The sequence below is a fragment of the Coregonus clupeaformis genome, chromosome 1 (genome assembly GCF_020615455.1).
Source record: "Coregonus clupeaformis isolate EN_2021a chromosome 1, ASM2061545v1, whole genome shotgun sequence".
In the NCBI taxonomy this organism is placed as follows: domain Eukaryota; kingdom Metazoa; phylum Chordata; class Actinopteri; order Salmoniformes; family Salmonidae; genus Coregonus; species Coregonus clupeaformis.
The window spans coordinates 79,237,155-79,258,216 of NC_059192.1; the positions used below are offsets into that span (position 1 = coordinate 79,237,155).

At 46.0% G+C, this 21,062-nt stretch overlaps 1 protein-coding gene across 1 annotated transcript in view; it reads left to right on the forward strand.

Moving 5' to 3' along the window:
- LOC121574825 (lysyl oxidase homolog 4-like) overlaps positions 1 to 21,062 on the forward strand; it is a 65,442-nt gene that overhangs the window by 29,397 nt on the left and 14,983 nt on the right. The window contains exons 8-9 of the mRNA XM_045222883.1: positions 12,327 to 12,481; positions 12,914 to 13,081. Coding sequence (XP_045078818.1) covers positions 12,327 to 12,481; positions 12,914 to 13,081 — 323 coding nt within the window. The remainder of the gene's footprint in view (positions 1 to 12,326; positions 12,482 to 12,913; positions 13,082 to 21,062) is intronic.

A 21,062-nucleotide genomic window follows, 5' to 3' on the forward strand; every position in this document is an offset into this window, starting at 1 on the left:
TAGGATAGGACTCCCTCTCTATCTGTATTCTCTGTCTTTTTGTCTGTCTCCATTTCTCTCTGTCTGACTCTTTGTCTGTCCTAAAGGGGTCAAGGTTAGACTTTTATTCTCACTGGCAAAGGAAAAAGTTCACTCCGGTTGTGCCATGTGAACATGGAAGTTGTGTTTTTACCAGTTTCTTCCATTTCATCCAGCCCTATAAGGTTCAGGGTCTTAGGCACCTGAGAGAAGACACCCATGTATATGTCTGCCCTGGCTTAGGTCACAGGAACAGTGTATCTCTGTACCCTATGTACCTTAGGCTGTTTGATATTCCATGCGAGTCAGAGGAACTTTTCCAGCCATGCTTAGGACTTATCTTAGGACTCTACGCTCGTCTACCGCTGAATGGTCTGAGAATGTATTTGTTTGTGAGCCTGAGGGTGCTGATCTGTGGTTCACGCACTGTTAGCGGATTTCCCCTCTTCTCCACCATGGTCACTGCAGCTGTATGTGTGCGCGCGTGTTTGGGCAGCTGGAGGGCTCAGCGTATATGGCTCAGATCACAGCCAGAAGCTCCTCAAAGGAATGGAGTCAGCAATCAACACTTTCTCAGCTCCACCAAGACGCGCACGTACACACACACACACACACACACACACACACACACAGCTGTGCATTTTTTTCTTTTTTGAATTTCCTGATACGCGAAAGCCACCAGCTGTGGGATAGTTCTTACCACCCAGCCACAGGTCTTTCCCTGTCCTAGATGGGAGAAGTCTAGGTGGAGCAGGGAGTGGATTGGTAGGGTTTGTAGTTTGTGCTGATAAATCCCGTAGATGATAAAGGGATATGTAACAGTACCTGATCGCTTTCTAAATAAATCTTGGTGGCTTTATAATGAACTATAGTGTTTTCAGAAAGTATTCATACCCCTTGACTTATTGTTTCAGCCTGAATTCAAAATGGATTATATATATGTTTTTTTTTTTCACCCATTTACACACAAAATACTAATTGTAGGGTATTTCTTTATTTTTTACTATTTTCTACATTGTAGAATAATAGTGAAGACATCAAAACTATGAAATAACACATATGGAATCATATAGTAACGAAAAAAGTGTTAAACAAATCAAAATATATTTTATATTTCAGATTCTTCAAATAGCCACCCTTTGCCTTGATGACAGCTTTGCACACTCTTGGCATTCTCTCAACCAGCTTTACCTGGAATGCTTTTCCAACAGTCTTGAAGGAGTTCCCACATATGCTGAGCACTTGTTGGCTGCTTTTCCTTTACTCTGCGGTCCGACTCATCCCAAACCATTTCAATAGGGTTGAGGTCGGGGGATTGTGGAGGCCAGGTCATCTGATGCAGCACTCCATCACTCTCCTTCTTGGTAAAATAGCCCTTACGCAGCCTGGAGGTGTGTTGGGTCATTGTCCTGTTGAAAAACAAATGATAGTCCCACTAAGCCCAAACCAGATGGGATGGCGTATCACTGCAGAATGCTGTGGTAGCCATGCTGGTTAAGTGTGCCTTGAATTCTAAATAAATCACAGACAGTATCACCAGCAAAGCACCCCCACACCATAACACCTCCTCCATGCTTTACGGTGGGAAATACACATGCGGAGATCATCCGTTCACCCACACCGCATCTCACAAAGACACGGCGGTTGGACCAAAAATCTCCAATTTGAACTCCAGACAAAAGGACAAATTCCCACCGGTCTAATGTGAAGTGCTCATGTTTCTTGGCCCAAGCAAGTCTCTTCTTCTTATTGGTGGCCTTTAGTAGTGGTTTATTTGCAGCAATTAGACTGTGAAGGCCTGATTCACATAGTCTCCTCTGAACAGTTGATGTTGAGATGTGTCTGTTACTTGAACTCTGTGAAGCAGTTGGGCTACAATCTGAGGTGCAGTTAACTCTAATGAACTTATCCTCTGCAGCAGAGGTAACTCTGGGTCTTCCTTTCCTGTGGCGGTCCTCATGAGAGCCAGTTTCATCATAGCTCTTGATGGTTTTTGCGACTGCACTTGAAGAAACTTTCAAAGTTCTTGAAATGTTCCATATTTACTGACCTTCATGTCTTAAAGTAATGATGCACTGTCATTTCTCTTTGCTTATTTGAGCTGTTCTTGCCATAATATGGACTTGGTCTTTTACCAAATAGGGCTGTCTTCTGTATACCCCCCCTACCTTGTCACAACCCAACTGATTGGCTCAAACGCATTAAGAAGGAAAGAAATTCCACAAGTAAACTTTTAAGAATTCACACCTGTTAATTGAAATGCATTCCAGGTGACTACCTCATGAAGCTGGTTGAGAGAATGGCAAGAGTGTGCAAAGCTGTCATCAAGGCAAAGGGTGGCTATTTGAAGAATCTCAAATATAAAATATATTTTGATTTTTTTTAACACTCTTTTTGGTTACTACATGATTTCATAGTTTTGATGTCTTCACTATTATTCTACATTGTAGAAAATAGTAAAAATAAAGAAAAACCCTTGAATGAGTAGGTGTGTCCAAAACTTTGACTGGTAGTGTAAGTATTCACACCCCTTTGCCATGATATTCTAAATTGAGCTCAGGTGCATCCAATTTCATTTGATCATCCTTCACCAGTGACCAATTCAATTGTTTGGACATGTGTTTCTTTCAAAATCACCTGTCTATATAATGTCCCACAGTTGACAGTGCATGTCAGAGCAGAAACTATACCATGAAGTCCAAGGAACTGTCCATAGATCTCCAATATATAATTGTGATGAGGCATATTATCTGGGGAAGTGTATAAAACTATTTCCAAGAGCACAGTGGTCTCCATCATTGGGAAATTGAAAAAATATGGAACTACCCAGACTCTGCCTAGAGCTGGCCGTCCGACCAAACTGACCAACCGGACAAGAAGGACCTTGGTCGGGGAGGTGACCAAGAACCCAATGACCACTCTAAACGAACTACAGAGTTCCATGGCTGAGATGGGAGAACCTGCCAGTAGGACAACAGTCTCTCGCAGAAGCCACTCCTGAGAAAAAGTCACATGACAGCATGCCTGGAGTTTGCAAAAAGGCACGTGAAAGACTGAGATCAAAAGGCAAAAGATTCTGTGGTCTGATGAGACAGATTTTACTCTTTGGCCTGAATGCAAAGCACTATGTCTGGAGAAAACCAGGCACAGCTCATCACCCGTCTAACACCATCCCTAGCATGAAGCATGGTGGTGGCAGCATCATGCTATGGGGATGCTTTTCAGCAGCAGGGACTGGGTGACTGGTAAGGATAGAAAGAACAGTGAATGTAGCCAAATACAGCCAAATCCTTGATGAAAACCTGCTTCAGAGTGCAAACAACCTTAGACTGGGGTGAATATTTACTTACAAACAGGACAGTGACCCCAAGCATACAGCCAAAGCAACACTGGAATGGCTTCAGAAAAAGAATGTGAAAGTCATTGAGTGGCCCAGCTAAAGCCCAGACTTGAATCCCATTGAAAATCTGTGGAAAGACTTGAAGATTGCTGTTCACCAGCGCTCCTCCTCTAACTTAACAGAGCTTGAGAAAATCTGCAAGGAAGAATGGGAGAAAATCCCAAAATCCAGATGTGCAAAGCTGATACAGACATACCCAAGAAAACTCAAAGCTGTAATCTCTGCCAAAGGTGCATCTACAAAGTATTGACTCAGGTGTGTGAATACTTATGTAAATTAGATATTTCTGTATTTCATTTTCAATCAATTAGCAAAAATGTCTGAAAACATATTTTCACTTATTCATTATGGGGTATTGTGTGTAGATGGGTGAAAAACGAAACAATCTAATCCATTTTGAATTCAGGCTGTAACACAACAAAATGTGGAATAAGTCAAGGGGTATGAGTACTTTCTGAAGGTACTTCTGAAGGTACTGTAATTGTCAAGATGATGTCATTGTGTTGCATTGCTCTTAGACATGCTTAATTGAAGTGCCCTCTGGCCCTTGTCAAAAGTAGTGCACTATATAAGGAGTAGGGTGCCATTTGGGATGTAAATGTTAAGTCATCTGAGTGTAGATCAAGGCTGTTCAACAACTTTGTTCCAGCCCTCAGCTTTCTGTCCTGTCCTGCAATGTTCTTCACCAGTGGTGATTTTAGCATGTACATCTTGGTGGGGTAAACTATTTATTTTTATTTTTATGAATGCCAGCAAAGCCACTACACAACACAACACTAAACAATACATTAATTGCACTATAAAGGTGACAAATGGTGCCCACAAACTGTTAGGGCCTGCATAAAGCTGTCCCAACAGCAGAGTCCCAACACCTTACCACTGCTACACCTGGCTATCAGTGGAGCCTTGTCTGGCAGCGAAACAGTTAATTCAGCCTCATTTAGTGCCTTTTAAAAATACATAGCTGATATGGCTGACTTACTTAAACAAATGTAGTGTCTACTGACAATTTAGATGTACAAACTATGGCATACGGGGACGACGAGCAGATAAGAGGCAATTCATGAGCGAGCTAGGACGGACATAGTGAATATAGCTATTTGTTCAGCACTTTTTTGAAATGTACAGCGACAGAATCCAAAACATGGGCTGTTCTGACAGTATTCTAAGAACCCTCTTCTATTGCATAAAACAACCATTCAATGCATAAACAGTATTAAACATAATCTTGTCATTTTTCTATCACACAAGTCAGAACCATAGGAAAAATAAAGGGGGCATATAAGCAGACAATGAAAGCTCTTACAACGTTGATGACATTTATCTAAAACAGGCTATAGGCTACATGTGCACCATCAAGTCAGAACAGTAGGCTATGTTATGAGGGGGAAAGGGACCAAATTATTTGGGTGAGGCACATGGGCTACAGTATACAGTGGGGAAAAAAAGTATTTAGTCAGCCACCAATTGTGCAAGTTCTCCCACTTAAAAAGATGAGAGAGGCCTGTAATTTTCATCATAGGTACACGTCAACTATGACAGACAAAATGAGGAAAAAAAATCCAGAAAATCACATTGTAGGATTTTTAATGAATTTATTTGCAAATTATGGTGGAAAATAAGTATTTGGTCACCTACAAACAAGCAAGATTTCTGGCTCTCACAGACCTGTAACTTCTTCTTTAAGAGGCTCCTCTGTCCTCCACTCGTTACCTGTATTAATGGCACCTGTTTGAACTTGTTATCAGTATAAAAGACACCTGTCCACAACCTCAAACAGTCACACTCCAAACTCCACTATGGCCAAGACCAAAGAGCTGTCAAAGGACACCAGAAACAAAATTGTAGACCTGCACCAGGCTGGGAAGACTGAATCTGCAATAGGTAAGCAGCTTGGTTTGAAGAAATCAACTGTGGGAGCAATTATTAGGAAATGGAAGACATACAAGACCACTGATAATCTCCCTCGATCTGGGGCTCCACGCAAGATCTCACCCTGTGGGGTCAAAATGATCACAAGAACCGTGAGCAAAAATCCCAGAACCACACGGGGGACCTAGTGAATGACCTGCAGAGAGCTGGGACCAAAGTAACAAAGCCTACCATCAGTAACACACTACGCTGCCAGGGACTCAAATCCTGCAGTACAGACGTGTCCCCCTGCTTAAGCCAGTACATGTCCAGGCCTGTCTGAAGTTTGCTAGAGTGCATTTGGATGATCCAGAAGAGGATTGGGAGAATGTCAGATGAAACCAAAATATAACTTTTTGGTAAAAACTCAACTCGTCGTGTTTGGAGGACAAAGAATGCTGAGTTGCATCCAAAGAACACCATACCTACTGTGAAGCATGGGGGTGGAAACATCATGCTTTGGGGCTGTTTTTCTGCAAAGGGACCAGGACGACTGATCCGTGTAAAGGAAAGAATGAATGGGGCCATGTATCATGAGATTTTGAGTGAAAACCTCCTTCCATCAGCAAGGGCATTGAAGATGAAACGTGGCTGGGTCTTTCAGCATGACAATGATCCCAAACACACCGCCCGGGCAACGAAGGAGTGGCTTCATAAGAAGCATTTCAAGGTCCTGGAGTGGCCTAGCCAGCTCCAGATCTCAACCCCATAGAAAATCTTTGGCGGGAGTTGAAAGTCCGTATTGCCCAGCGACAGCCCCAAAACATCACTGCTCTAGAGGAGATCTGCATGGAGGAATGGGCCAAAATACCAGCAACAGTGTGTGAAAACCTTGTGAAGACTTACAGAAAACGTTTGACCTGTGTCATTGCCAACAAAGGGTATATAACAAAGTATTAAGAAACTTTTGTTATTGACCAAATACTTATTTTCCACCATAATTTGCAAATAAATTCATTAAAAATCCTACAATGTGATTTTCTGGATTTTGTTTTCTCATTTTGTCTGTCATAGTTGACGTGTACCTATGATGAAAATTACAGGCCTCTCTCATCTTTTTAAGCGGGAGAACTTGCACAATTGGTGGCTGACTAAATACTTTTTTTCCCCACTGTACATATCTCCCTGGCATATGACATAATTTATGCATCAGCATACAATACATTGTTGGACTCACCTTGTTGTGCTGTGCTCACTTGAACAGGAAGGTGGCGCGGCGGTCCTTCTTGTGGGCTCTAGAAATTGGCCCGAAACCCCGACCTTGGAATTCTGAGTTGGATGACCGTTAAATTATTTTCTGTATTTTTCCAGTCAGAGGTAGTTTTATCAGAGGTCCCAGTTGTCTTGAACTCACTGAAGTCTGAGATTTCACAGTTCTGAGTTTCCAGTTGTTTTGAATGCAGCAGAAGTCATGCTGGACTGACAGCATGGCCAATGTATTCAAACTTTTCTGGCCCATGGCGTTACCCCATTCTTCGTGATATCCAATTGGTAGTTGCGATCTTGTCTCATCGCTGCAACTCGGAAAAGGTTGAGAGCCACACTGCTTCTTGACACACTGCTCGCTTAACCCAGCCGCACCAACGTGTTGGAGGAAACGCCCGGCCCACCACAAGGAGTCGCACAATGAGACAAGGACATCCCGGCCGGCCAAACCCTTCCCTAACCCAGACAACGCTGGGCCAATTGTGCGCCGCCTCATGAGTCTCCCGGCTGTGACACAGCCTGGGATCAAACCTGGGGCTGCAGTGGCGCCTTAGCACTCATTGTTGAAATCGCGATTTACAACTTGTTGTGTAATGTTTATGTCCAATGGTCGATGAGCACCGATACATTTGATCTATAATTTATCTTCATATGACAAGGATTTGCCAGTAGATTGCCGACTTGATGCATGATAATGACTGCTTGTCTAGCTTGCTAGCTAAGATTTTGAAAGTATGATTTTGACATGATCAGTCCAATCAAAGCTACTGTAGATATAACGTGATTTGACGTCATTTTATCATTTCACCTTCTTGGATGGGCACTTTTATTGTAAGTCTATGGCAGCACCCAAGGGGCTTGAATTTTCGAGCTCTACCCGTAGGTTCTGCGGCGACGTAGTGTCCCCATGAGTGACAGAACACTGAGCCAATCATGGTGCAACTAGAGAAAATTACCAACCCCTACGCTCTGTATTTTCCGCTGGCTGCCCCACCACCACAGAAAGCACTGAGCTAGGCTGAAACAGCTGCATTTTGGAGCTGCCTTACTCAAGAAAGCAAAAAAGAGACCATGTTTGTATGCGGCTTTATTAACTCAATTATTATTATTTGCCTTACCTGCCCTGAATGACGCGTCGCCACTGTTAGGAGTGGAGAATATTGTAGCTCTTAGCATCCTCATCTCTCACTATTCAACAATCTCTGGTCTCAATCAGCCTTCTGCACCTATACTGTAGTCTATTATAACCACACCCATCCTAACCTAATCTCGCCACAGCCACATCAAAGTACCCCTGTCCCAGATCTTATGGTTGCTACATACTGTAACACCCAGCAGTCTGTGCCTGTGTTGTAATAGTCAAGGCGAAGTGAAAAGCTTTTAATTTTCTCCCAAAATAAGTTCATATTTCCTCCTGATCAACCCTGGGCTGCTGCTTCAGTAACACCCAGTGTGTGGGTGTGCGTGCGTACAATGTCTGTGTTAAGTCTGTTCCCAGACCTGCCTGTAGCATTACTATTATGGCCTTGCAGCTCTAGCCTCCTAGCCTGTCAATCAAATGACAGGTTTAATTTAATAGTTTAATCCTCTCGACCTGTTTTAAATACAAGTCCCTAACTATATCCTGATTGGCAGGGACAGAGTTTTCAGCTGCGCACAGACGTGCACACACACACATTACACACTTTCGTAACGCCTGCTTAGCTACAGCCATAGCCGGACTAGAGGACATCTGCCACCATTCTCTATAATGTTGCTTTTTAGACATTTTACCGTCCTATATAATTTTCACTGAGTTCTGCAGGCCACATAAACACATACATGTATGGTGTCGGAAAAGACCTACATTAAAAGTCCAGATGGCTGGCTGGCTGGCTGGCTGGCTGGGACACAGAGACTAACTGGTGTTGTTATGTACTGTAGTTTGGTAAGCATGAAAGAGAGACGTTCTGGTGAATATCTTGGGTTGTTGTCGCGCAATAGTCTCAATAAATGCAGTAAATGCAAGTAAAATCTACAGTCACTATACGTTAGTTTAAATATAGCATTTACAAAAAATTAGATAAATAAACTATGCTATAATGAATGTTAGCACATACAGTACATGCCAATCAAGCAGACAGATACAAATCTTAAAGACTTTAGGGAGCTGGAAACGGGATGATTCTGGTCACATAGCTAGTGAGAATAGCCCAAATAGTTGGTTAGTGGTTAGGAGGGAACCCTAGTATTTTCCTCTCTGAAGTTAAGCGTGGTTTAGGGAACATTAATGGTGTTTTTCTTTCCGTGGGACTTCTTAATGTTCAGCTGTTTAATCCTATTTGAAGTCCATTCAATCATCAAATAGGCCCTTTCGCTTCGCCAAGCCTGAGCAGTAAAAACCATATAGGTCTGCCTGTGTGGGTGTGCCATATAGGTCTGCCTATGTGTCTTTCAGCCATAGAGTTTGTGACATTTCTCAGTCACGTTGCCTGTACTGACCCCAGTAGCTTTTGGGTGGGGCGGTTTGGTGACACAAATATAGCTCTGTGTGAGTGACTGGGGTGTGTGTGTGTGTGTGAGAGAGAGAGAGAGAGAGAGAGAGAGACACCATTAACAGTGTGTGTTAATGTGAGAATGTTAATGTGAGGCACCAATTATAGAACAAGCCACTGTCTTCCACAAGCCATCCTGATAGCCAGTCATCCACAACCACTACCACAGGCCTCTTTCACTACAACTATCAGAGCTAGGCCTCTTTCATCCTCCTGGGGGTTCTCCTACCATACGTCGGCCATGTTTTTTTCCGCTGCACCGTCTGTCAAAGGGATTACCACACATGCAAATCAGCTGCTGTGAGATCACGCAGAGCTCTGATTGGATATGAGATATGATAGTGTTCACAGACCAAATCTACCGTACCTCACAGGGAAAGAGGACTAATCTAAAGATTACACAAAAACATTTCTCCTTTGAAAATGAGACCATGAAAGGAGATAATTTAATGTACGCACACACAAGCGTGATACAGCAGGAACTGGACAAAGTACACAGCAGTGAATGGGAATTTAGTGGGAGTGAATTAGACTTTCGCTGACTGTTTACATCACTCAAATTCACTTTAATCATTGGTAAAGTGAAGTAAAAAACTGAAAACAATGTCTAAACTCATCAGCTGCCATTTGAACTCTCATCATCATCATCATCATCAACATTGGTTGAAATTACTGGGACAATGCCTCTATTTCCTATTCTGAACAACACTGGCATATTTTTACTTCTATATGTGATTTACTCTGTGAGGTGGTATACAGCCACATTTGTGTGTGTGCCAGCGTGTTAGTGTATGCTTGCTTGCATGATTGTTCGTAACCAGTTTCTCAGGATCTATTTCGTACCCGCCCAAATAAGCTAAAATGTGCTTTTTTAATGAAGATCCACAATCCACAGAAGCTGTGTTTGTCCTATTAAGTTAAACTGTGGTTGTTCTGAACTACTCAGTGGTATTTTACGTGGTATTCTACACACAGATAGAGACAGTTGGTTCAGGAAGTGGGTTTTCTTTAGTCTATTTAACGTGGGTGGATGTATACCCAGTCATTGTGACCAATATGGATGGAGGCCTACAATCTATAATTTAGAACAGGGATGGGCAACTCCAGTCCTCGGGGGCCGGAGTGGTGTCACACTTTTTCCCCATCCCTAGAAAACAGCTGATTAAACAAATTATATTCTAAAGCAAAGATCATGATTAGTTGGGCAAAGTGTGGACACCAATCAGGCCCCCGAGGACTGGAGTTGCCCATCCCTGATTTAGAATATCCAACATAGATGGAGATGGAGTGCATTCCGAAAATATTCAGACCCCTTGACTTTTTCCACATTTTGTTACATTACAGCCTTATTCTAAAATTGATTCAATTGTTTTTTTCTCCTCATCAATCTACACACAATACCCCATAATGGCAAAGCAAAAACAGGTTTTTAGAAATGTTTAACCAATTTATAAAATAAAAACGGAAATATCACATTTACATAAGTATTAAGACCCTTTACTCAGTACTTTGTTGAAGCACCTTCGGCAGCGATTGCAGCCTTGAGTCTTCTTGGGTATGACGCTACAAGCTTGGCACACCTGTATTTGGGGAGTTTCTCCCATTCTTCTCTGCAGATCCTCTCAAACTCTGTCAGGTTGGATGGGGATGATTGCGGCACAGCTATTTTCAGGTCTCTCCAGAGATGTGGAGAGAATTCGGCACATGTGACAAATACGATTTGATTTGATCAGGTTCTTGGTCACCTCCCTGACCAAGGCCCTTCTCCCCCGATTGTTCAGTTTGGCCTGGCAGCCAGCTCTAGGAAGAGTCTTGGTGGTTCCACTGTGTTCTTGGGGACCTTCAATGCTGCAGAAATGTTTTGGTACCCGTCCCCAGATCTGTGCCTCGACACAATCCTGTCTTGGAACTCTACGGACAATTCCTTTGACCTCATGGCTTGATTTTTGTCAACTGTGGGACCTTATATAGACAGGGGTGTGCCTTTCCAAATTATGTCCAATCAATTGAATTTACAACAGGTGGACTCCAATCAAGTTGTAGAAATATCTTAAGGATGATCAATGGAAACAGGATGCACCTGAGCTCAATTTCGAGTCTCATAGCAAAGGATCTGAATACTTATATAAATAAGTTATTTCTGTTTTCTTTTATCTTTAATACATTTGCAAACATTTCTAAAAATCTGTTTTCACTTTGTCATTATGGGTTATTGTGTGTAGATTGATGAGGAAAACAATTAATTTAATCAATTTTAGAATAAGGCTGTAACGTAACAACATGTGGAGAAGGGGTCTGAATAGTTTCCGAATGCACTGTAGACCTGCAATCACCAATCTTCTCTCTCTCTTGCTCTCTCTCTCTCTGATTTTGTTGTCAGAATCACCCCTGTGTGTTATTTTAGTGGTGACTCGATATCTTCCCAGCTTAAACCTTCTTTTCATTTCTCTACACATTGTTAAAAAAACAATGCCAAGCCCTCTTCTAGATGTACTTCCTCATTATCTCAATGTTACTCTTCATACTTATCAATAAAAGTTAATGTACTGGCCTACTGTCTGAATTTGAGTACTCTATCCACACACTTTCTTTCCTTCATCACATTGACAGGTTGTTTTACAATTTGAAGCACCAATCTATGGACTCAAGTGTGACCATATTTTATCTCCTGATTCACCTTTGGCTCTGTTCTTGCTTGCATGTGTTCTCTGCTCACCAGGGGTGGTAGCGGATGACTAAGTTAGCATTGAGCAGTGACGTTGTCTTTCTGAAAAGTACTGGGTGGGTGGCGGGTGGGGTGTTTTTGTTTTGTTGAAAGTACAAAATGGTGGTAATGATGTGTGTTGGATCTCTGGAGTACTCGAGGTACAGCCTTGTTATCTCCTCTGGCAGACAGACAGACAGCGAGACAGCCATGATAGAGATAGGAACCTTTTGTTGCTTAAGTACAGATAGGAACCTTTTGTTGCTGGGGTGCTGTTGTGATGGGGAAGGCACAATCGGTTCGCACAAACAAATGGCTGAGCTCTTTATCTGTTTACCCCTCTTTAACCTCAGCTTTCACTACTGTGGGTGTAGGTGGGTTTGTCTATTAGATAAGGGCCGTTTAGGGGGATTGCATTGCGATGCCCTCATGTCTAGGTTAAGTACCACACAAGATACAGAGAGATGTATGATTGGTGTGGTGTGTACATGCGCTCATGTCCAACCCCCCCCCACCCCCCCAACCTTCTCTCTCCCCCTCTCTCTCTCTCTAGGTACTGGTCCTATCCATATGAACAGTGTTCAGTGTTTGGGGACAGAGAAGTCTATCCTAGACTGTTACTTTCAGGATGTCCCTCTCTGGACGTTTAAACACACCCAGGACGCCTCAGTACGCTGCAACATCCCCAAGCTTGGCCTAGACAGCACGGTTAGAACACACACATTCACACACACACCTTTACATTATATAATTAAACAATAAGGCCTGAGTGGGTGTGGTATATGGCCAATATACCAGTGCCTGGACACAGCCCTTAGCCGTGGTATATTGGCCATATACCACAAACCCCCTTGGTGCCTTATTGCTATTGTAAACTGGTTACCGGTGTAATTAGAGCAGTAAAAATAAATGTTTTGTCATATCCGTGGTATACGTTCTGATATACCATGTCTGTCAGCCAATCAGCATTCAGGGCTCGAACCACCCAGTTTATAATACCAATTAAATTATTGTAGAGTCATTAGATACTTATAATTCTGAACATCTGACTTGCAAAACATACTGAATTTAAATATAATTTTCTCGCACCTCCTTCTCCTCCTCCTCCTCCTCCTACCCTCCTTCCTCTTCCTACCCTAGGTGCGATTGGCGGGGGGCAGGGAGCCAGGTGAGGGGCGTGTGGAGGTACTGATGGATGTAGGGGGTCGTAAGAGATGGGGGTCAGTCTGCAGTGAGAACTGGGGGATCAACGAAGCCATGGTGGTCTGTAGACAGCTGGGTCTGGGGTTCGCATCCCGAGCACACCAGGTATGGAAACACACCTACGAAACCCTATTCACTGTATATTGCACTACTTCTGGCTAGAGCCCTTTGTAGGAATATGGCACCATTTCAGATTTGCCCCTAGAGTACTCCCACAATTCACCAATTGTCACGGATTCTGCCGAGGCTGCTCCCCCTCCTGGTACGAGCAGGCATCGGCGGTCGCCGTCCCCGGAGTACTAGCTGCCACCGATCTATGTTTCTGTGTGTGATTGCCTTTGTCTGTCTGTCACACCTGTGTCCTATTGTGTATTCATCACCTGTCCTATAAGTTCCGTCTTTTTTCTTGGTAGGATTGTGTGTTGTTGTTCGCCTGTCGTTGTGCTGCGTGTTTTGCTTCTTGTTTGTTATTTTAGTGTTTTACGCTTGTTGCGTAAATGCTCGCCTCTTATTTTTGGAGGTCGTTTGTTTACCGTTTCCTTTTGGAATTGTTGAGTAAACTCTGTTGGACTGAGCCTCGGTGTCCTGCGCCTGACTTCCACCACACATACACCTCACCTCATGACAGAACAACACACCATCTCCATGGAGTCAGCAGGAACAGCGGCGATACCCGATTCCCTGGAGGACCGGATTAATTACCAGGACGCCATGATCCGGCAACTCGGGTCGCCATGGACGAGGTGTCCAACAGACTGCGCCGGTTGATGAATCGGGAGGTGCCCACGCCTTCTCACACCATCCCAGCACCAACGGCCAGTCCTCCTCTCTCAGCACCGGAACCCAGTGGCATTCGGCTCTCGCTCCCGAGGGCATATGACGGTTCTGCAGCCGGGTGTCAGGGCTTTCTCCTACAGGTAGAACTTTACCTTGCCACCATACACCCGGCGCCCTCGGGATACGAGGCGTCTCCGCCCTCATCTCCTGTCTCTCCGGGAAAGCGTTGGAGTGGGCCAACGCCGAATGGAGGGGAATAGACGCCGCCACCATCACCTACGCGGAGTTTTCCCGCCGCTTCAGGACTGTCTTCGATCATCCACCTGAGGGAAAGCGGCGGGAGAGCGTCTATTCCACCTCCGACAGGGGGAAGAGGAGCGCACAGGAGTTCGCACTGGAGTTCCGGACACTAGCAGCGGATGCGGGATGGAATGAGAGGGCCCTCATTGACCACTATCGGTGTAGCCTACGAGAGGACGTTCGTCGTGAGATGGCCTGCAGGGACACCAACCTGTCGTTCGACCAGCTGGTGGACATCTCCATCAGTCTAGACACCCTGCTGGCTACCCGCGGGACGTCCCGAGTGGGGGTCGTCCATTCCATCCTCCAGCACCTCCGAGCCTATTCCTATGGAGCTCGGGGGTGCTGGCGCTAGAGAGAGGAGGAGGGAGAACCCGAGGAGGGCCAACCCCTGCACCAACTGTGGCCGTGGAGGACACACCACGGCCAGGTGCTGGGGATGGTCTTCTGAGAGAGGGGACAACAGGTCACGCACTGGGGAGTCAGTCCAGGTGAGTAGGCGCCCCACTTACCCAGAGCTCTCTGTTGGTCACATGAGTATTCCTGTGCGTTTTCCACAGGTGGCACCTCATTCCCAGCATAAGGCGCTAGTAGATTCAGGCGCAGCTGGGAACTTTATTGATCGTAAATTTTGTGCTAGGTTAGGAATTCCCCTTCGACCGGTAGAAGTTCCATTCCCTGTCCATGCATTAGACAGCCGGCCGTTGGGGTCGGGTCTTATCAGGGATGTCACAGCACCGCTGACGATGACTACGCAGGGGGGTCATGAGGAGATCATTCAGTTCTATCTGATTGACTCTCCTGCGTACCCAGTGGTGTTGGGGCTTCCCTGGTTAAGTACCCACGATCCTACCATAGCGTGGCAACAGAGGGCTCTTATGGAGTGGTCTGCCCAGTGTGTAGGGAGATGTCTAGGTGTTTCCATAGGGGCGACCTCGGTAGAGAGTCCGAACCAAGTGCCCGCACTGCGCATTCCCCCCGAGTATGAGGATTTAGCACTGGTATTTAGTAAATCGAGGGCAGCAAGGCTACCTCCTCATAGACAGGGGGACTGTGCGATAAATATCCCGACTGGAGCAGCTCTTCCCAGGAGTCATGTGTATCCCCTGTCTCAAGAGGAGACAGCGGCTATGGAGACATACATAGCTGAGTCCTTGGCACAGGGATACATACGGCCCTCTACTTCCCCAGTCTCCTCGAGTTTCTTCTTTGTGAAGAAGAAGGACGGGGGATTGCGCCCGTGTATTGATTATCGTAGTCTCAATCAGATTACAGTTAAATACAGCTACCCACTGCCACTGATTGCGACGATGACGGAATCATTACGCGGAGCGCGATTCTTCACAAAGTTAGATCTCAGGAGCGCGTACAATCTGGTGCGCATTAAGGGGGGATGAATGGAAGACAGCATTTAGTACCACCTCGGGTCATTACGAGTATCTCGTCATGCCATACGGGTTAATGAATGCTCCTTCAGTCTTCCAATCCTTTGTTGACGAGATTTTCCGGGACATGCATGGGCAGGGTGTCGTAGTTTACATCGACGACATCCTGGTGTACTCTTCTACACGAGCCGAGCATGTAGCCCAGGTGCGCCGAGTATTGAGACGACTGTTGGAGCATGACTTGTATGTCAAGGCAGAGAAATGCCTGTTCTTCCAGGAGTCCGTCTCCTTTTTGGGTTATCGTTTGTCCGCGTCTGGCGTGGAGATAGAGGTAGATCGGGTATCGGCTGTGCGTAATTGGCAAACTCCAACCACCGTAAAAGAGGTGCAGCGGTTCTTGGGTTTTGCTAATTACTACCGGAGGTTTATCCGGGGCTTTGGACAGGTTGCAGTTCCCATTACGTCCCTGCTAAAGGGGGGTCCGGTGCGCTTGCAGTGGTCAGCTGAGGCGGACAGGGCATTTGTCAAGCTGAAGAACCTGTTCGCCTCGGCCCCGGTGCTGGCGCATCCGGATCCCTCTTTGCCTTTCCAAGTAGAGGTGGACGCGTCCGAGACCGGTATTGGGGCAGTCCTGTCACAACGGTCCGGCACGCCACCTAAGCTCCGCCCCTGTGCATTCTACTCTAAGAAGCTCAGCTCGGCGGAGCGCAATTATGACGTTGGGGACAGGGAGCTGTTAGCTGTAGTCCAGGCCCTAAAGGTGTGGAGGCATTGGCTTGAGGGGGCTCAACACCCTTTCCTCATTCTGACTGATCACCGTAACCTGGAGTACATCCGGGCAGCTAGGAGATTGAACCCTCGTCAGGCTAGGTGGAACATGTTCCTGACCCGGTTTGTTTTTAAGATCACATACATCCCTGGGTCCCAGAACGGTAAGGCAGACGCCCTGTCCCGGCAGTATGACACAGAGGAGAGGTCCATTGAGCCTATTTCCATACTGCCGGAGTCTTGTCTGGTGGCTCCGGTAGTATGGGAGGTCGATACGGAAATCGAGCGGGCGCTGCGTACCGACCCTACTCCCCCCGAGTGTCCTGTGGGGCGGACGTACGTTCCGCTCGAGGTTCGTGATCGGCTTATTTCTTGGGCTCATACATCACCCTCCTCTGGACATCCTGGTATTGGTCGGACGGTGCACTGCCTTAGCGTAAAATACTGGTGGCCAACGTTAGCCAGGGATGTGAGGGTTTATGTCTCCTCCTGCTCGGTATGTGCCCAGTGTAAGGCACCTAGACATTTGCCCAGAGGTAAGTTACATCCTCTGCCCGTTCCACAACGACCATGGTCCCACCTCTCGGTAGATTTTGTGACCGATCTACCCCCTTCCCAGGGTAATACCACCATCTTGGTCGTTGTGGATCGGTTTTCTAAGGCCTGTCGTCTCCTCCCACTGCCGGGTCTCCCTACTGCCCTACAGACCGCCGAGGCCCTCTTTACCCACGTGTTCCGGCACTATGGGGTCCCCGAGGATATTGTGTCCGACCGAGGTCCCCAGTTCACCTCCAGAGTCTGGGGGGCTTTCATGGAACGCCTGGGGGTCTCGGTTAGCCTTACCTCGGGGTACCACCCAGAGAGCAATGGGCAGGTTGAACGTGTGAACCAGGATGTGGGTAGGTTTTTGAGGTCCTATTGCCGGGACCGGCCGGAGGAGTGGTCGAGGTATATCCCCTGGGCAGAGATAGCCCAGAACTCTCTCTGCCACTCCTCCACCGGATTAACACCTTTCCAGTGTACTTTAGGGTATCAGCCGGTCCTGGCACCGTGGCACGAGAGCCAGACCGAGGCCCCTGCGGTGGACGAGTGGATTCGGCGCTCGGAGGAGACGTGGGACGCTGCCCATGTCCATCTGCAGCGTGCCATCCGTCAACAAAAGGCGAGCGCCGATCGCCACCGCAGTGAGGGGCCGGTGTACGCACCGGGAGATCGAGTCTGGCTCTCGACTCGAAACCTGCCCCTCCGCCTGCCCTGCCGGAAGCTGGGTCGGCGGTTTGTGGGGCCCTTTAAAGTCCTGAGAAGGTTGAACGAGGTGTGTTACAGGTTACAACTGCCTATAGAGTACAAAAATATTAACCCCTCGTTCCATGTGTCTCTTCTCAGGCCGGTGGTAGCTGGTCCACTCCAGGATAATGAGATAGGAGAGACCCCTCCGCCCCCTTTGGACATCGAGGGGGCCCCCGGCGTACAGAGTCCGGACCATCTTGGACTCGAGGCGCCGGATGAGTGGTCTCCAGTATCTCGTGGAGTGGGAGGGGTACGGTCCGGAGGAACGGTGCTGGGTGCCCAGGAGGGACATCCTCGATCCATCCCTCCTGACTGATTTCCATCGTGGGCATCCCACGCGCCCGGGTCCGCGTCCTCCTGGCCGTCCCCGAGGCCGGGGTCGGCGCACGGCTGGAGCCGCGCGTCAAGGGGGGTACTGTCACGGATTCTGCCGAGGCTGCTCCCCCTCCTGGTACGAGCAGGCATCGGCGGTCGCCGTCCCCGGAGTACTAGCTGCCACCGATCTATGTTTCTGTGTGTGATTGCCTTTGTCTGTCTGTCACACCTGTGTCCTATTGTGTATTCATCACCTGTCCTATAAGTTCCGTCTTTTTTCTTGGTAGGATTGTGTGTTGTTGTTCGCCTGTCGTTGTGCTGCGTGTTTTGCTTCTTGTTTGTTATTTTAGTGTTTTACGCTTGTTGCGTAAATGCTCGCCTCTTATTTTTGGAGGTCGTTTGTTTACCGTTTCCTTTTGGAATTGTTGAGTAAACTCTGTTGGACTGAGCCTCGGTGTCCTGCGCCTGACTTCCACCACACATACACCTCACCTCATGACACCAATCTCCTGGATAGCTGAAAACTCAGTAATACTTTCTGAGATATATATATATATATATATATATATATATATATATATATATATATATATATATATATATATATATATACACATACACAGTGAGGGAAAAAAGTATTTGATCCCCTGCTGATTTTGTACGTTTGCCCACTGACAAAGAAATAATCAGTCTATAATTTTAATGGTAGGTTTATTTGAACAGTGAGTGACAGAATAACAAACAAAAAAAATCCAGAAAAACGCATGTCAAAAATGTTGAATTGCATTTTAATGAGGGAAATAAGTATTTGACCCCCTCTCAATCAGAAAGATTTCTGGCTCCCAGGTGTCTTTTATACAGGTAATGAGCTGAGATTAGGAGCACACTCTTAAAGGGAGTGCTCCTAATCTCAGCTTGTTACCTGTATAAAAGACACCTGTCCACAGAAGCAATCAATCAATCAGATTCCAAACTCTCCACCATGGCCAAGACCAAAGAGCTCTCCAAGGATGTCAGGGACAAGATTGTAGACCTACACAAGGCTGGAATGGGCTACAAGACCATCGGCAAGCAGCTTGGTGAGAAGGTGACAACAGTTGGTGCAATTATTCACAAATGGAAGAAACACAAAAGAACTGTCAATCTCCCTCGGCCTGGGGCTCCATTCAAGATCTCACCTCGTGGAGTTGCAATGATCATGAGAACGGTGAGGAATCAGCCCAGAACTACACGGGAGGATCTTGTCAATGATCTCAAGGCAGCTGGGACCATAGTCACCAAGAAAACAATTGGTAACACACTACGCCGTGAAGGACTGAAATCCTGCAGCGCCCGCAAGGTCCCCCTGCTCAAGAAAGCACATATACATGCCCGTCTGAAGTTTGCCAATGAACATCTGAATGATTCAGAGGAGAACTGGGTGAAAGTGTTGTGGTCAGATGAGACCAAAATGGAGTTCTTTGGCATCAACTCAACTTGCCGTGTTTGGAGGAGGAGGAATGCTACCTATGACCCCAAGAACACCATCCCCACAGTCAAACATGGAGGTGGAAACATTATGCTTTGGGGGTGTTTTTCTGCTAAGGGGACAGGACAACTTCACCGCATCAAAGGGACAATGGACGGGGCCATGTACCGTCATATCTTGGGTGAGAACCTCCTTCCCTCAGCCAGGGCATTGAAAATGGGTCGTGGATGGGTATTCCAGCATGACAATGACGCAAAACACACGGCCAAGGCAACAAAGGAGTGGCTCAAGAAGAAGCACATTAAGGTCCTGGAGTGGCCTAGCCAGTCTCCACACCTTAATCCCATAGCAAATCTGTGGAGGGAGCTGAAGGTTCGAGTTGCCAAACGTCAGCCTCGAAACCTTAATGACTTGGAGAAGATCTGCAAAGAGGAGTGGGACAAAATCCCTCCTGAGATGTGTGCAAACCTGGTAGCCAACTACAAGTAAGGTCTGACCTCTGTGATTGCCAACAAGGGTTTTGCCACCAAGTACTAGGTCATGTTTTGCAGAGGGGTCAAAAGCTTATATCCCTCATTAAAATGCAAATCAATTTATAACATTTTTGACATGCGTTTCTCTGGATTATTTTGTTGTTATTCTGTCTCTCACTGTTCAAATAAACCTACCATTAAAATTATAGACTGATCATTTCTTTGTCAGTGGGCAAACGTACAAAATCAGCAGGTGATCAAATACTTTTTTCCCTCACTATATATATATATATATATATATATATATATATATATATATATATATATATATATATATATATATATATATACACACACACACACACACACACACACACACACACACACACACACACACACACACACACACAGTGGGGAGAACAAGTATTTGATACACTGACGATTTTGCAGGTTTTCCTACTTACAAAGCATGTAGAGGTCTGTAATTTTTATCATAGGTACACTTCAACTGTGAGAGACGGAATCTAAAACAAAAATCCAGAAAATCACATTGTATGATTTTTAAGTAATTCATTTGCATTTTATTGCATGACATAAGTATTTGATCACCTACCAACCAGTAAGAATTCCGGCTCTCACAGTTAGTTTTTCTTTAAGAAGCCCTCCTGTTCTCCACTCATTACCTGTATTAACTGCACCTGTTTGAACTCGTTACCTGTATAAAAGACACCTGTCCACACACTCAATGAAACAGACTCCAACCTCTCCACAATGGCCAAGACCAGAGAGCTGTTTAAGGACATCAGGGATAAAATTGTAGACCTGCACAAGGCTGGGATGGGCTACAGGACAATAGGCAAGCAGCTTGGTGAGAAGGCAACAACTGTTGGCGCAATTATTAGAAAATGGAAGAAGTTCAAGATGACGGTCAATCACCCTCGGTCTGGGGCTCCATGCAAGATCTCACCTCGTGGGGCATCAATGATCATGAGGAAGGTGAGGGATCAGCCCAGAACTACAGGGCAGGACCTGGTCAATGACCTGAAGAGAGCTGGGACCACAGTCTCAAAGAAAACCATTAGTAACACAGTACGCCGTCATGGATTAATATCCTGCAGCGCACGCAAGGTCCCCCTGCTCAAGCCAGCGCATGTCCAGGCCCGTCTGAAGTTAGCCAATGACCATCTGGATGATCCAGAGGAGGAATGGGAGAAGGTCATGTGGTCTGATGAGACAAAAATAGAGCTTTTTGGTCTAAACTCCACTCGCCGTGTTTGGAGGAAGAAGAAGGATGAGTACAACCCCAAGAA